We start from the raw sequence: 16,096 nt of genomic DNA on the forward strand, positions 1-16,096 counted from the left end.
CGTAAGACTAAGCCGTTACGTCTAGTACTTTCCCGTGACCTGGATCTGAGGGGTCTTGTAGACATCCCAGTTGTCCGCGTGCGTGGGGTTTCCGAAAGGACGGAGAGCGGCAAAGCGCAAGGTGTAGTTACCAGGCGCAATCTGCGTGCCGTTGCCCAGCTTGCCGAACCACCAGTGCTCGTGGTAGGTCGCGCCAGCGTTGCGGTAGATGTCGGTGATGGGGTAGGTGAAGGTATCGTTGGGGTCATACTGCGCCGGGTCAAAAGTCTGGATTTCGCCAGAGCCGACCCACGATGCGGCCGAACCAATGTAACCGTTCTGGCCCTCAACGGGAGGGTAGACCCACTGGCGCTCAGTCCAGCCAGCCTCGTAAATGTCCCAACGTGTCTGGCGGGTTCCCCAAAGGAGCTTCTGGAAGATCCTAGGGAAGTCCTGAGCCTCAATGCTGAGATCAAAGGAGTACGACGCCTTCTGGCTAATGGGAATATCGTTCACGGTTGAGACAGATTGCGGCCAGCCAGCCTCGTGGACACCGCCAAGGGTGTTGCGGAGATCGGCACCGACACCGGCATAGGGAACTGAGACTTGCTCGCCGTTGCTGCCCTGGATGACGACCTTGCCTCCGTAGAGCGGCAGGCCGGTCGCGTTCCAGCCAAGGTTGTCGGGGTTGTTGAAGTTAACGGACACAGTCTTAGTCTCGCCAGCCTTCAGGGTGAAGTCACGAGGAAGGCTGATGTCCGGAGTGTACGTCTTGGGGGCAAGTTGGGCAAAGGTCTTGACGCGCTTAGTTCCGGGAAGGCTGGAGGTGGCGGGGATCCAGGCGAGGGCATCCACACCAGCACCGGGCTGAACGGAGAACTTGTAGGTGACATCTGACTTGCCGTTGTTGGTGACGGTAACATCGTGGTACCGGCTGAAGTAGCGGGTGTCGTTGAGCTGGATCTTCTCAAATTCGAGCTGAGTGTTGTAGTTGAGAATCTTCCAGGCGTCGATCTGACCATTACCAACCTGGGCGGGGGGTGCGCTGTAGCCATAGTCCGTAGCAGTTCCATCGGACCAAGGCAGAGCGTAACCACTAGAGATGATGCGACGGGACAGAGCACGAGCGAAACCCTTGCCCTGGACGCTGCGACCACCCTTCTCAGAGATGTAGAGCGCGGCGACACCAGCCACGTAAGGGCAGGCCATGCTCGTGCCCGACAGGATGGAGTAGGTTCCGTCGAGGTAGGTAGAGAAGATATTACCACCGGGGGCGGCAATGTCAGGCTTTAGCTGGTTGTCGTACAGCAGACCCCAGCTAGTGAAGATGTTGGGGCGGTTTCCAGCCGGGTAGTCGAGAGCAATTGGGATCTCGGGGTTGACCGAGAAGTCAGCAGTGACGGTGGTGTTGGCCTTGATGGCGTTGATGAAGGCAGCACCGGAGTCGGCAGTGATCATGGCGATCTGGCTGTCAGTGTTGCTGGTGCTGGGAGTCGTCATGGGCGATGCGTTGTTGTAAATGAGGATGTACTTCGCGCCCAGGGCAGCAAGGTTCTCTTGCTTCACCTGGAATGTGCAGGTTCCTCTACGAACCAAGGGAATCTTGCCCGTCAAGTCGGGGCTGCCCGCCGGGTAGGGCGTGCAGCCATCAGCGGTGGCACTCGTATCGGTGTTGAGGGCGACAATCGGCCAGTCGATAATGGTGTTGGGAAAGTAGGTTCCCGCAGGAAGGTATCCGACGCGAACGGTCTCGCTGCCGCCGTAGGTAGCTTCGAAGGGGATGGCTGGGAAAACCTCCGTCTCGACGGAAGCCACAGCAATGACATTCTTGCCGGACGATCCAGAGCTACCGTAGAAAGGGCCGCTGGCACCGCTGTTTCCAGCGGAAATGGTGACGACGATGCCCTCATCAACCAAACGGGAAGCAACTTCGGCCCAAGCGTTGTTAGACCAGCCGTTGGAGCCACCGATACTGGCAGTGATGATGTCGACACCGTCGTCGTACGCGGCAAGGAATGACTCAATGAGAGTAGCCGTGTCGGTAGACGCCGCGTTGGAGAAGACCTTGTAAGCGTGAAGAGTGGCCTCGGGGGCGACACCGACCCACGAGTCAGTCTTGCCAGCGACGATACCAGCAACGTGGGTACCGTGGCCGCGGGTGTCGAGAGGATCTTCATCGGGCGCCTTGGGACCGCTGGCCGGGTATGAACCATCACCGACAAAGTCGTAGCCATCGGCGACCTTGAAACCAGGGCCGAAACCGCCACCCAGCTGTTATGTTGTAAGTGTATGTTCGCATTCACGATGGGCGCAGCTCCAACTTACAGCAGGGTGCTTGTACCAGATACCGGTATCAACAACACCAACCTTGACACCCTTACCAAAGATGCCCTGGGCGTGAAGCTTGGCTACACCAGTGGCATTGTGTGTCGAATATGTGGGAGCATCCTCAGGCGCAGCGGCCTTGGGTTCCGTCGGCGCAAGCTTGATCTGCTCGTTGACCCAGACGTTGACGACGTCTGGGAGCTCCTGCAGGGTGTCGAGAGTGAAGGTGTCAGTCTCGATGCTGGCACCGGAGAAGACGTTGCTGGCGAACTCCTTGACGACGGTGATGCCGTCTGTGGAGGCGACATTTTGACGACGAACGCGAGCACTGGAACCCTAGAGTAAGAAAGACGGTGAGTGTCAGCTGGGGACTACAACCTGTGGGAAGGCTTTCTTCGGGCAGCAGCCACGCGCAGCGGGCACTCACAGGAGCGTATTCGATGATGAAGCTCTTGGCGATGAAGGTGGGAGTCTCCTTCTCATCGCTGGCTTCTTGACGAGGGCCGAGGGCCGCAACGCCTCCAAGGTGGAGAGCGAGGGCGAAGGCGGAAACAGTGGCCGAGATGCGCATCTTGCCGGGTGCTGGGTCTTGCCTTGGTATGAACGAGGGTGAGAGAGCGCAAAGCTACCGAAGGAAACCATGTCAAGATGGCATCGCGGCGGCGGCGTGGTTTAAGTAGTCCTTATCTCGCGCTTCTCGCTGACGACCAGATGCCCGTAAGGTGGCGTCGCCGATTCCGGGAGGCAGATGCCCATGAGCCCATGCCTGCTTAGCAGTGAGGCCAGTCTTAAGCCCGGCATAGCAAGAGACGTTAAGAGAGGTAGTACGAGGAAGACGAAGCTACCTTGCTCATATCCCCTGTTAAAGACGTGATATCCAGGATTCAGAGGCTTGCTCATTGGTCAGAGCTACCAAGTTGTACGCAGCTAGCTGCATCTGTCTTGTGTGCGCATGTTTAGTTGCATGGCCAGGTGCAGAGTCGCGTTGAAAATCGAGTGCTTTGCTGCAAGGTCCAAAGACTGGGGGATGGGGAAGCCGAAGCATAGAGAGACAGAAAGAGAATAGGCATGCTCGCCCGGCGGTTGAATGGCGCGACCCATGAGGCGCGGGCCGTGCTATCTGGGGCAAACAACGAGAGTGTAATTTCGCAAGGGTCCAGACGGGCGAGTCGCAGTCTTGGACGTTGATGCCGGTCAATGGAGGTTGTTCTTTCGGAGAGCCGCCAAGACTTGGATGAGCTTCCTCGTTGGGATGCAGTGGATGGCACGGCGCAGAGGATGCAGGCCAGGCGGGGTCCAATAGTGCGAATGGCGTGCGGTACGGGTGCGCCGTTCGTTGGACACCTACCGCCTTGAGATGTCCTCCACAACCCGGCCGTTGTGCATGCCAAGAGGTGGTATCAAGGCCTAGGATTGTCTTGATAGCGTGGGTGGTGGATGGTCTGTGTCTGGGTGCAGTTCGACAGTTCAGGGCAGAGCACTTGGGCCAGAACTGGGCACGGGGGGCATCTCGCCAGACGATCCTTTGAGAGAACTGCTTCGTAGCCAGCACGTATTTCGTCGTCCGATGTTATCGAACTAGACACCGCGTCGACGGGTTGATGAAGCTATCATGTGTGGCAAGGCAGCCAAGAGGTTGTACTTGTTGCTTCAAGGGCACATGGCAATGGTTATGTGCCACCCTGTGGACCTGTCGCACTCCAATGCAGGTTCAGGCACCGGTCCGGTATGCTGCTATTCATATCTGCGTACGGATATTATCATTGTCGCATAGTCGAGACATTGACAATAAGAAAGCAGCCATCGCTACTGACACGGGAGTTGGTGACCGATGTCGTTGAAGAGAGCTGGGCCGCATCGATGGTGGCGTCTTTGGCGTTCATGGCGTTCATGGCTTGAGGATGTTGCAGAAAAGACGCATACAGCCGCATGGTCGCCGAAACAAAGTTCCCAAAGTTCTGTTCTACTTCCATAGAGGTATTTCCCCGCTCGTTCAGGTACCGGTGAGAATCATAGGCGGATCCTGTCGTGATACATGAGGTGGTCCAAGGAATATGAGGAAGAAGATGGGGAGACAAGGAGACGGCGGCGGGTGTCACGAGGGAAGGCGCCTGTTAGCGCCATTCGTAAATGCGATAAGCTGATGGCCCGTGTGTTCTCGCTTAGCCTGTATTAGCTAATGGATCCTTGCCTAACCTAGAAAGGAAGCTGAGCGGTTCAAGGATCCACTTGCCCGGAGCCCATGATACGTACCGGAAAGGGGTACCTCACTCAGTCCCTCCAGGTTCTCTCTTCGTCCTCCTTCAACTGAACAACATCAAATCGATTTCTTCTTCTCCTCTGACTCCAGTATAGAAGAATTGATTGTCGGAGAAACAATTTTTACCATAGGTTGGAAGCCTATTGAGGCATGGTAAAGGTCCAATAGGTCTTACGTTCCACAAGATATCCTCAATGCCAGTCACCGCCGCATTTGCCCGATCACGAGCAGTCGGGCAACGAGAGGAACCAACAATTTCACCCGCATGCGCATTAAGATTTGAGCCAAGTCTGGATCCTCGACCTTTACCAGCAGGCAGGCAAGCAAACAACTCTACAAGTAAGAAACATTCATCTGCAGCGTCACATCGTTCGCATCCTATGTGCCTATTCCAGCTTCGCCCCCCACTCTCCATCGCGGAGTACTTCGCCTGGCAACAGGAGAGCTGCGCCCTCCCAGGCACGCCTTACGCCCAAGATCCAAGACTCCAAGCCCGTCAGCTAATCAAATGATCGACTCATTTGCTGACGCGAGGAGCTGTTGGTTCGAATGTCTCTACCCGATGAAGATCAGCAAGCTCCCTTTCTCCTCTCCGCCAACGTCGCCGGAGCGGCACCCCGGGCGGGCTTCAAGGGCACATCCGAGGCCGAGACACCCTGCACCATTGCCTCATCTGGTCTCATGCTGACGGCATGTCGCGTCTCTTGAATATCCTGCAACTTATTCCTCTCAAACCAGTGCGTAACAGAATGATGAAGGTCTCGTACGCATATCCACCATGCTCCATCCGGTCCATCGACCAATCCAGGCTGCCTAAGTACCTATTTGGTGACTAATGAGCACATTTCTCTGGATATGGGCGCAAAACCCAAACGCAAGATCTAGGACCACATAGGAAGGTATTCGAAGCACACCAGAGTGACCAGACGAACTTGGAGCCTGGAGAATGTTAAAAGAAGTTCAACAAGAATGGCACTATCGAATATCCGACATTATGGTTGCTATCCCGATCGGGGAGGTAGATCTGCACATGTTCTAGAAGGAGGGGCGGCCGGGGGTGCGCATGTGCTGGGCTACCACATGTGCAAGCCACGCAGCCACCAGGAACCACGGCGCGATGAGGGGCACGAGGGGCTACAGAGTCCAGACATTTCGTTCTCGTTTACAAGGCGCGAGCTTTCGGCGTCCTTTTGATGATGACCTTGCTTCCGAAGCAGAACTTACTGCAGCTGCAGGATACTCACTCATCCACACTCGTCGTGGACTTTTGAACCTCATTCTAGTGGCGTTGTCAGATTGATACTGTTCTCTCCAAAAGTTCTGGGAACGCTGCATCTTTGAATACTAGCAGACGGAAGACAGAGAGATGGGGCAACTGGCTTCTCCAGGGGCTATGCCGAGGTCGGAAGCTGGCAAAAGCACACCCTCGCATTGCGGCTGAACACCCCACGATCTTTTGCGCTGCACATCCTCTCGATCTAGGCCCCTTCAGTCATGGCCAGCATCACAATACTACACCAAAGTCACATGAATTCCTGGGACGAATTCCCTCCTTGATCCTCTTTTCGATAACTTGGACTCCACCCGGGGACCGGTGCCTGCGCGGCCCTCCGCTCTCCCGCCGTTCGGTCCGGCACCTTTCAGATCAATTCTCGGCGTGATCGCAGAGCGGTGATGAGCGGATAGGGCAAACGATCTCATAGGTATTTCCAAACTATTAACAGGCGCTTGCCTTGATTAATCAAAAGTCATCTCTGCCATTATGTCAAACTGATCAATTTCATCCGCCCAAGGAATGTGCCCCTGAGCGCCCATCCTCCCAACAGAGATAGCAGCAGCTTTGTTCGCGCGAACGACGGCACTCTCAATATCCCATTCTCCAGATGCACTGGATATCTGACGCACATAGTCGGCCGCATACGCACCTGTAAAGGTGTCGCTAATCACTTGTATTAGTCTGTGACATCATTTGAATATAAAGAGAATGGACCACCCACCCTGCTCCGGTTGTATTCACGACGGAGACGGGATATCCAGCACAGTGCCCGGAGACCTTTTTATCGGCGTAGAAGGCACCTTTTGCACCCAATGTGATAACCACGTTCTCGACCCCAACGTTCAGGAAGTCCTGGGCAATACTTGGCCAGGTGCTCTCCGTCACATTATCCGGCATACGGCCGGACATTATCGCAGCCTCGAACTCGTTGACCACGAGATGCGTGATGAACCTATAAAGTTCGGGGTTGGTCGGGCTCGCTGGCGCGGCATTCAAGCAGAATGGGATACCAGCGTGACCAGCGGTTTCAATCATCGTCTCAACGACCTCCTTATCGATTTCCATCTGCGCTACGATCAAGTTCGGCCATTCTTCGCCTCCAAATTGCTCAGGGTAGCTGAAATCCTCCTTCTTCCAGGCCGCTGTTGTCCCCGGGCTAAACACACACCGACTATCGTGGGTTTCTTCATTGATCATGACGACGCGTTTGCTGGATGATAAGCTTGGCACCTCTTTAAGGCCAGAGACATCGATATCGTTCTCGAGTAGCCTCTTCTTAAGCCCCTCTCCGTAGTGATCCTTACTAGCCTTGCCAATCATCTTAACTCGAATGGCACCATCGCCCCTGCCTAGCGATGCCTTGTGGTGGCAGGAGCGGTATGTCGAGAGCGCTGTGTTTGCACCCTTTCCGCTCAAGGCTTTCTCGGAATGACTTGCTCTAATGCTCTCTCCTGTCTTTGGAAACCGGGGTACGATCATGATGTGATCAACGCCCAGCGCCCCAATAACTGCGATGGTCTTCATCTCGGGTCCAATCCTGTAACTGTCGATCGTAAGGGTGTTTGATGTTAGCACGTCGGGAATCGTAAAACCGGCCGGTCGTGACGGTGATGGTTATTAATAGGACTGGAGTGTTTGAACAGAAGACCCTCCTTCTTTGTCTGCCCGTGCTCATATCGACCCGGGGATGTCCATGTCTGCGCGGCTCAAAGAAATTGCGACCTCAGACCTGGATGGGACACCTCCAACATGACTCCCGGACTAAGTTCAATACCAATGCAGAGCCCCTTTCTTGTAGTCAAAACTTCTGTCCATCACGGTGTTGATGTCTCCCCATATTGGTAATGTTCGTGTTACGCGTATTTTCCCTAGCCCCTGGATGCCAATCGCCCAGAGCTCATCTGACCGACTCCTTACCGACTCAACAAGCTCTTGGCTGAGTCTTTCCGTTACTTTTTGCGATGATAACGGTAAAGTCAGGGCGCTCGCTCACTTTCCATTCAACGCTTCCCAATTGTGACTTACGAGACCACCCCATCCTACCTCAAGTACTAGTCTCAATGAATGGAATACTCTGCGGTAGGTGGTGTAATGTGTCAGACATGAGGCCTTATGATAGTGTATTGAGGCAACAACTTATAGCCGTCGGGCAATCGAAAGATGGTTCTCCAAGGAGCGGTGTGGCATCTTCATGTTGTTGCTGGACAGCTTTTAGTACATTACATACGTCGCCTACCAACACTATAGAGAGTCAACAAGTCAACACCCTTTCCGATCATTCAGTGACGGCCTGCTATTGGGCTCAATCAGGGAAGATCAGTATATGAGAGCCACTTAGCTATGCAACACGGTAGCACTGTTCATATGACACCAGACCTAGGTACGCCAATATCATACCTTAGGCTAAGAATGGTAACAATACATGCAAGCAGCAACAAGGCTGTGATACCTGCCAAGACAGGTCACCTCTGATAGCCCACGGCCTGCTCCCTGCTGCAGAACAAAGAAGGGCAAGTTTATTTACACTACAATGCAGAGCCTCATGTAGCCAACAATCGGCCAGGTAAGATACGCAGCTTTGGCGGTTAAGATTCACCGCCAGTGCTTTCCTGGAAGCTGACTGGTCAAGTGTTACAAAAGGAGACACTAACGCAGGCTCGTTCACACTCCGATACAACGTCCATACAGTCTCTAAACAGATTCCGGAGGCCAAATTTCCTGAATGGCGGCTCTTCTGATGACCTGAGCACCATGGCTTAAGCTAGATGGTAACATGAAAGTCAAGCCCGCTGCTCATCGTATTTCAGCCAGCCTGTAAGATCGGACACGGCCAAAAGATTTGACAGACGTTGTCTCTTCAATTGGCTCTCAACTTAGTTGCAAACATTACCACCACTTCACAATATGATAATGAATGATTAATAGTCTAAAAATGATGTGGGGGGGTTTTTTTTTTTTTCTTTTTTTTTTTTTTGGTGGGGTTCTAAGACAAATAGTAAGAAAAACAGTATTTCGGCCTTCGAGAGGACGAGAAAGGGAGGGAAAACATTATATCTATAGATATTTCAGGGAAGGAAGAGAAAATCATGAAATGATGAAGAACGAAAAGACTAGAAAAAGGAGACTGAGAAAAGTAAATCGACGCGGGCCTTGCATACCATGAAGGAGCATATGAGTGTATGGCTACGAAAACGCCTCGATCTCCTCAGACCATGGAATGATATCCTGTGGCGCACCGTCTCTCGAACCAACAAGCGCAGCAGCTGCACACGCATTTCTGACTAACTCACCCAAAAAATCTGAATCCACAGCCCCTTTTTTTCCAGCTCGATGCTCAGTAATACCCGCTGCGAATGTCGCCGTGAATGTGTCCCTTGTCGCCTGTGTCAGTGTTGAAGTTGGGAGACATTGAAGAGGGAGAAAAGCTGCTTACCTTTCGATGGCATTATAATTGCCTTTGCGATGATTCTCCTTGAAATCCCAAAGGTATGCACTCGACCCCCCCTTCCAGAAGTAGGTAGCTTTCGTGTGTCCTTTGGTTATAATCACATGCTCTACACCCAACCCAACCAATTCTACACCCCTCTCAAACATTTTTTCCAACTGGCTGCATTGAGGGAAAATCTGAAGTTCCTCCTCAGTAACCACAAGATAATTTATGAGTTTCAACTGGTCCTCGGTAATACCATAGGAAGGCACCTTGCCCAAGCAGACCTTCATACGCTCGCGTGCAGCAGTCTTGAGTATGTAATCAAAGACCTTCTCTTCAAATTCTGTAGAAATGACGACCGCACCTGGTATGAAGACCTTATGTACGCGTTTGTCAACGGATTCGGGAATGAAGCTGAAATTTTCCATCCATTCGGTGGATGTAGCCAGTGTTTCAGCAGGATTCAACCGAATTCGTTCCTCTCCGTTGGGTCGTATGAGGTGGATGTTGACGTTGGTTCTCTTGAAATAGCATTCTTTGATGCTGTCTGTATTGGGTCCCATTGTCCCCAGTAGAGACTTCACCATATGGCCATAATGGTCCCTCCCGACTCCACCCTGCACATGGACGTCGATTTTGGTCAAGAGGTTTCTGCGATTATCGGTTCTTAAAGCATTCACCCGTCCCTTGGTGTAGCAGGAACGATGTGCTGCAATTGCGGTGATTGCGGAACTTCCCTCCACAATTTCGTGGTGGAATTCTGGCTTCTCTGGGTCGACGCGTATGTTTAACTGGAAATCATCTCCGAGGGCTACAACCCTGTAAGTATGCGATGCCGCGGCCATGCTGCAGTTTTGAAACTGGAATCGATTCGTAGTGAGAGGATGATAAAGGTCAAGCTTTGTGGTCGTGGTGTGGTTTCTTATGGAAGCAAGGGAAGGAAACACCAGATGCTCATTCTTGAGTGTCTACTTATAGAATTGAAACAAACAGCACAAGTGAACAGAAGATGCCCATTCATCGATATGACTTGTGGGACTGGGATGTGTGAACAGAAGAGGTTCATTCTTTGACGATACTTACAGGATTTGGACGGGTAAACAGAGGATGTTTGCTCCCGAGTGTTTGCTACGGAATTGGGGTAAAATGCTGAACAGAAGATGCTCATTCTTTGCCTGGCCCCGCGTACCGCATCGATCCCCTCTCGTGTTAATATTGTCTCCTATGTTGAATGTTCTCTCCCATTTTCAAGGACTGTCATACCAGAACATCTTCTTTATTAATCAAAATCATTCGCTTCCTACAGTGATGCCTCTGCCAAGACCCATAGCTACCTGACAGGATCCCTCGACCGTCCCTGATTCTCAATTGCCCACAGCTCACCGAACCGACTCCCCTCCGTCTCAACAAGCTCCTTGGGGCTGCCCGTCTCCATGACGCGCCCCTGATCCATGACGATCACCGCATCAAAGAAGTCCATCACCATGTCTAGGCGATGCGACACCATCACAATCGTATACGTCCTAAACTCCTCCTTGATAATCTCCTGCATCAACCTATCCGTCGCGTGATCGACGCTGGAGCTGACCTCATCCAACAACAAGATCCCGCCGCCGCGCCGCTTGAACTTGGCGTCTTTGACCCGGCGTCGCAGAATCGCCCGCCCAAGGCTGAACAGCTGCTTCTGTCCCGCGCTAAGACTGTCTGCGCTCATGGACTCGCGTAGGCCGCCGCGCTCTTCGACAAAGGTGCCGAGTTGCACGGCGCGGAGGACTGAGAAGCACTCTGCGTCCGTGGCTGCGTTGAAAGGATCGATGTTTGCCTTGATGGTGCTGCCATCGGGGAGGAATACGGCATCTTGGGGCACAGAGATGATGCGGCGGCGGAGGGTTGAGCGGTCGATGCGGTGGAAGGGGATGCCGTCCATCTCGATGTTCTTTGGAGAGGACGATACCGGGTCCAGAAGCCGGAGGAGGAGAAGAATGAGTGACGATTTGCCGCTGAACAAACGAGGTCAGTATTCATTCACTTCGTATAGTACCCTCAGGTAGCCAGAATGATCCGAAAAGTCGCTTACCTGCCGGTTCTGCCACATAGGGCAACCTTCTGGCCTGGCTGAATGGAGAAGTTGAGGTCTTTCAGAGCGAGATGCGGAGGAGTCGTCGCGCCATCTGATGTTGCTTGCTGTTCATTGCTTTTGCATAATGTCAGCGCCGTCCACAAACGGGTTGGGCTCAATTTACTTGTATGAGGCAGAGACGCCGTTGATCTCAATGCGCCCGGTCTCAGGCCACTCTTCGGGCGGCTCGATATCCTCACCTTCCAGGTCTTCAGGGCTAACCTTCTCGGAAAAGGTCTTGATACGAGAAACGGCACCGATCGAAGTCTCGAGCTGGGTGTAGAAACGGACGAGTGATGAAAGGGTCTCGCCCCACGACATCAGAGTGACTAGGGAGGCACCAGTGAAACCTGAGTTGGCTCGGAGCTGGGTGGCGAGAGTCACAAGAACGACGGCCAAACCGGCCACCATGAGCTGCATGGTAACGACGAGCCATTGCTGGATCATGGCGAGTAGATATGCCGGTCGTTGCGAGGTATCCAGCATGTGCTGGTTGTGAGCAATGTCCTTGTGTGCCCAGCCAAAGGCACGTATCGTGGCGACGCCCTTAATGGTGTCAAGGAAATGCGTGCTAGAAACTGTCAGTCAGATACTCTTCAACCGCCTAGTCTTTCGTGTACATACTACAATGGGCTTTTGGACTCGAGATCCAGGAGTCGTAGTTGGCGGGAAGTCCGAAGATAGAATTTCTGGATGATCCAACAGAAAGCAATCAACAGAGGGTAGCTAACGGCCATGTAGGGGGACGCAACAGCAACCACTGCTCCCATGCCGATTGACTCGAAACCGGCCAGCACAGCATTAAGTAGCGCCATCGGTAGCTCGTTGTCGATCAGTGTCATGTCCTGGGAGAAGAGATTTGTGATGACGCCAGAATCTGTTGTTGTGAAGAATGTGAGAGGCGCGTGGATGACAGTCTTCAATGCTTGCTGATGTAGGATGGTGCCGGAGGAAGTGGTCATGTAGATGATCAAGGCAACACCTGCCACCATGAGAGAAACGAGCTGCAACGCCTTGAAGAGGCCGAACAATCCGACGTAGTATCCGCTGCTTTTGTGAAGGGTATCTTCGGCCCAGTACTTCATCCAGATCGTAGGAAATTGGTTCCACACGGAGTACGATGCGGAGAAGAGAACGAATATGATGGTTGATGTTAAGCTCAGACTACGGAAGTAGTGGGCATAGACCCTCACGTCTCCCGTCTGTCTCGACTTCTCCATCATCTCGTCGGCAACGGCCGGAGCCCGCTTCGCTTTCGGAGGTTGACCGGTGATGGGTTTATTGGAAGTCTCAGACCCGAAGTCTGAATCGGTATCAGAGTCTGTGGCCTTCACCCCAAGACTGGCAACATACTTCTTATCGCGCATCAGGTCGGCAAAAGTACCTTCCTCGGCAAGAGTGCCATCCGTCCCCAAGGCGATGATGTGATCTGCCAGTGGCAGGTACTTGATCGCATGTGTGCAAAGTACTGCTGTTGATTTCCGTCGGCGAATGATACCGTCGAGTCCAAACACCCTTCGAAAGACTTCGGACGCTGTGTCATTGTCAAGCCCGCTTAGGATGTCGTCGAAAATGAGGAGATCGCTATTCAGGTACAGGGCACGCGCTAGTGACACACGCTGCTTCTGTCCACCGCTAAGCATGATCCCGTTGCTTCCAATCTTCGTATCGTCACCATAGGGGAGAAGCAGAAGGTCCGTCTGGAGCACACATGCGTCGACGATCTCGTCGTATCTGGCTTGGTTGAAAGTCGACCACCCGACAATGTTGTCTTTGATGGAACCGTTTGACAAGAACGGATTCTGCTCGCAGTACCCGATGGCAGCGTTGCGTGATGGCACAGAGACCAAGCCGGTGTTGAATGGCACTTCACCTAGGAGAACCTTACACAGAGTGGACTTTCCTGATGCTACAGGCCCTACCACGAGGGTGAGCTGAGCGGCCGGGATAGAGGCCGTGATATTTTGGAGCACCATCTTATCCGCCGTCCAGCCGAAACTGCCATCAACAAGAGAAATCGCTGACCTTGAGCTGCTGAATTCGGAGTCTTTCCGATCCGGGAACGTCTCCAGGGAAATGTCATCCGAGTCGTCGCGAAACGGGCTCTCCTCGGACGACCTCTCCTGGAATGCCGAAGGATGGGCAGATTGCCGGAAATCAATGCGTGATTCTCCTTCAATGTACTTTTGAATCCGATTAAGACAAGTAAAAGCCGCGATGATGGTCGGAACAGACTGGAAAAGCTGGCCTAATGGGCTGTTGAGAAGGACCAAGAATGAGAAGGATGTGAAGATGGTCGTAGTATCCAGACGTTCTTGCGCGAAGACGAACGTAATTGCGGGAGATAGCATGCTCGGAGCCAATGCAGCAAGCGCCGTGACGATGATCAGCCAGCGGAATTGATTGCCGATGCGCATCTCCTCCACGCGCATTCTCTGGACAAACTCTGCGACAGGCTGCGTGATGCCGGAGATGCGTAAGTACTTCATGTTGGAAATGACATTGGCAGTCAGTCCAACGCGCTTCTGAATCTGAGCCATCCAGCGAGACTGGCGCTCACCGGTGAACTTGGCTACGGCAGCGGTGACGCCGGTGCACACGAGAATGACAATGAGAGGCGCGACGAAGGCTGTACCGAGCTGGCCCTGTAGTAGCCAACATCCAAGTGCAATTTCGATAACGTTGGCCCAGATTTCGTGCAGACTGTAGAAACCACGGACGATACGCTCGGTGTCAGTACTCATGAGAGTCACTGCCGCCGCATCCCCGGTGTCTGTGAGCGCGGCTTCGGTGGTCTTTTTGTAGATAATTGCTGATAGGCAGCCCCGAGACATGTACAAGGCTCGCTGCTGAAAGTAGTAGTACAGAGCTGTGGAGACGGCGATCCCTGTATAGATCAGAACAGCAGCTCCGATAAGACCGTAGCTCATGTTATTTGACGCATTGTCATCTTGCAGGTACTCGAGAAGAGTTTGGATGAAGAAGGGTTGGCTGAAGCTGAATCCGATGAGGGCGATCCGTGGGGCGACAGGCAAAAGTAGAGGGACAGCCAACGCCTTGGCTAGGTCTTTTGCGAGCCCGTGGTTTTTGCCGCGGTTCTTGCCCTTTTCGAGTTCTTGAGCGAGAGTAATTTGCATCGTCTCGGCTATCATGCCACGGTCGAGAGCATACAAGTCGCCGATCTTTAGGACGTTGCGATAACCGTGGAGGAAGAGGCGATTGAGCCACCAATAGACGCCTAGACTGAACAAGCCGCTTGTCTCCTCCGGGCTATGTTCTTCGGCGGTCCAGCGAATCCATCGTGATTTCCTCTGGGCCTCGATGATGAGGATGGCAAGCTTTATCACCAGCGAGGCCGTGAACAGTCTTGCGAACAGTTGTGTTGAGAAAGTCCTAGCTACCAACCATGACGTCCTCGTTTGAGCAATGTCAAAGAGAATCTGGAGAAAAACGTAGCCGGTCAAAAGCAACGAGGGCCTAGGTGCTCTGGAGTGTTCGGCATACGATAATCCGACCATGAAAAGAGCGGCGAGGAAGCCGAGAGCTGAGGCCGAGGCGGCAAACCCATCTATGCGCGAGCCACTGGAAGTTGTCTGTAGAATGAGAATTGCGAATTGCAGCGTTGCAAATACTGTTATGATGGCCTAGACGAAGGGAAATTTAGAACCAAGTCTCAGATGAAGTTTGCCCCCATGGACTACTGTCACCTACCAATTTTAGGGTTTGAAATGTTTTGGCACCAACGATGCGCGGTTTGCGAGCAAGGTAGGCAACGCGCGGAAGTGAGAGAGCGATAAAAACGGCTGCGGGGATGATGGCTAAGAATATCCTCTCGAACCGAAGAGTAAAATCAAAATCACCGCGGCAGCCTTGAACACTAGGCCCGAGGGAGTCGTCGTTGAGACATCTCGAGCTCATTGTTCAGATCGGTCTTAGCAGTGAGCGTTGATGTATGTAATGGCTCGTCAAGGGTGCGCTATTCGCTGAGAATGCCAGGGGCCAATGCTGGGTCAAACTCAATGGCTTGAATGAGTGTGAGATTTGTTTGACGGAGAAGGCAGGGCTGGACAATCCGAAAGCTATGAGAAACCGACGAGACTTAATCGATCAATAAAGAGGCTTGTCAAACAAGCTTAAATGATCGCACCCCAACAATGACCGGGCGAGCCACGAGGTTGAGCTTACTTCTCGGGCCCGGCGTTGATGCCTGTTGTTGACTCACGTCAGGCGACATCTTTTCTGATCTGACCAACAAGTTTGCGCAATCTTTGCCAAGTTGACGCGGAGCCTTAGCGAAACATAGCTGCTTTGCAAGTATCAGAGATGAGCTACGAGTCCATGTCGTCGTGTCGGCGGCAAAGATTGAGAACGTAAGCACTGAGACTGCCCTCGCCATCATTGGGAGGCCTTTGGTGAGCAAACGCCATTGTACCCAGAGAGTCGGCGGGACAAAGTGCCGATTCATGTCAGACTGCAGCGATTGCTGAGCTCGTACCGGGTACCAGCCGACGCGCCATGTCGAAAGAGGAAGGTCGAATGCATTCAAATTCTTGCTTGGTGGTTTCTCCCATGGAAGATGGAAGCTAGAGGATAGGACGGCGCGGCCAACAAAAGTTCTGCATTGAAGGAGACGCGCGGAGGCTCTAATCTCTTCGGACCGCCTCCGACTAGGACACCGTAAGTTGGAAACATGAATGCTCGAACTTG

General features: G+C 53.0%; 3 protein-coding genes across 3 annotated transcripts; all 3 read right to left on the bottom strand.

Moving 5' to 3' along the window:
* Positions 1–21: 21 nt before the first annotated feature.
* CABS01_07204 (subtilase) lies at positions 22–2,875 on the bottom strand (the record flags this gene model as incomplete). The annotated part of the gene is made up of 3 exons (XM_060540568.1): positions 22–2,250; positions 2,305–2,640; positions 2,732–2,875. 3 exons carry the CDS (start codon positions 2,873–2,875, stop codon positions 22–24), a joined length of 2,709 nt encoding a protein of 902 aa, XP_060403453.1.
* Positions 2,876–6,301: 3,426 nt separating this feature from the next.
* Positions 6,302–7,677, bottom strand: CABS01_07205 (uncharacterized protein; the record flags this gene model as incomplete). Its single annotated transcript, XM_060540569.1, has 3 exons — positions 6,302–6,503; positions 6,562–7,383; positions 7,646–7,677. The coding sequence occupies 3 exons, from the start codon at positions 7,675–7,677 to the stop codon at positions 6,302–6,304; spliced, it is 1,056 nt and encodes a 351-aa protein (XP_060403454.1).
* A 1,497-nt stretch (positions 7,678–9,174) lies between these two features.
* CABS01_07206 (ABC transporter) lies at positions 9,175–15,307 on the bottom strand (the record flags this gene model as incomplete). The annotated part of the gene is made up of 8 exons (XM_060540570.1): positions 9,175–9,221; positions 9,563–10,089; positions 10,354–10,445; positions 10,610–11,270; positions 11,348–11,454; positions 11,531–11,960; positions 12,014–15,033; positions 15,101–15,307. 8 exons carry the CDS (start codon positions 15,305–15,307, stop codon positions 9,175–9,177), a joined length of 5,091 nt encoding a protein of 1,696 aa, XP_060403455.1.
* Between the last annotated feature and the right edge of the window lie 789 nt (positions 15,308–16,096).

The sequence above is a fragment of the Colletotrichum abscissum genome (assembly GCF_030869225.1).
Source record: "Colletotrichum abscissum strain IMI 504890 chromosome Unknown Scaffold_15.1, whole genome shotgun sequence".
NCBI lineage: Eukaryota > Fungi > Ascomycota > Sordariomycetes > Glomerellales > Glomerellaceae > Colletotrichum > Colletotrichum abscissum.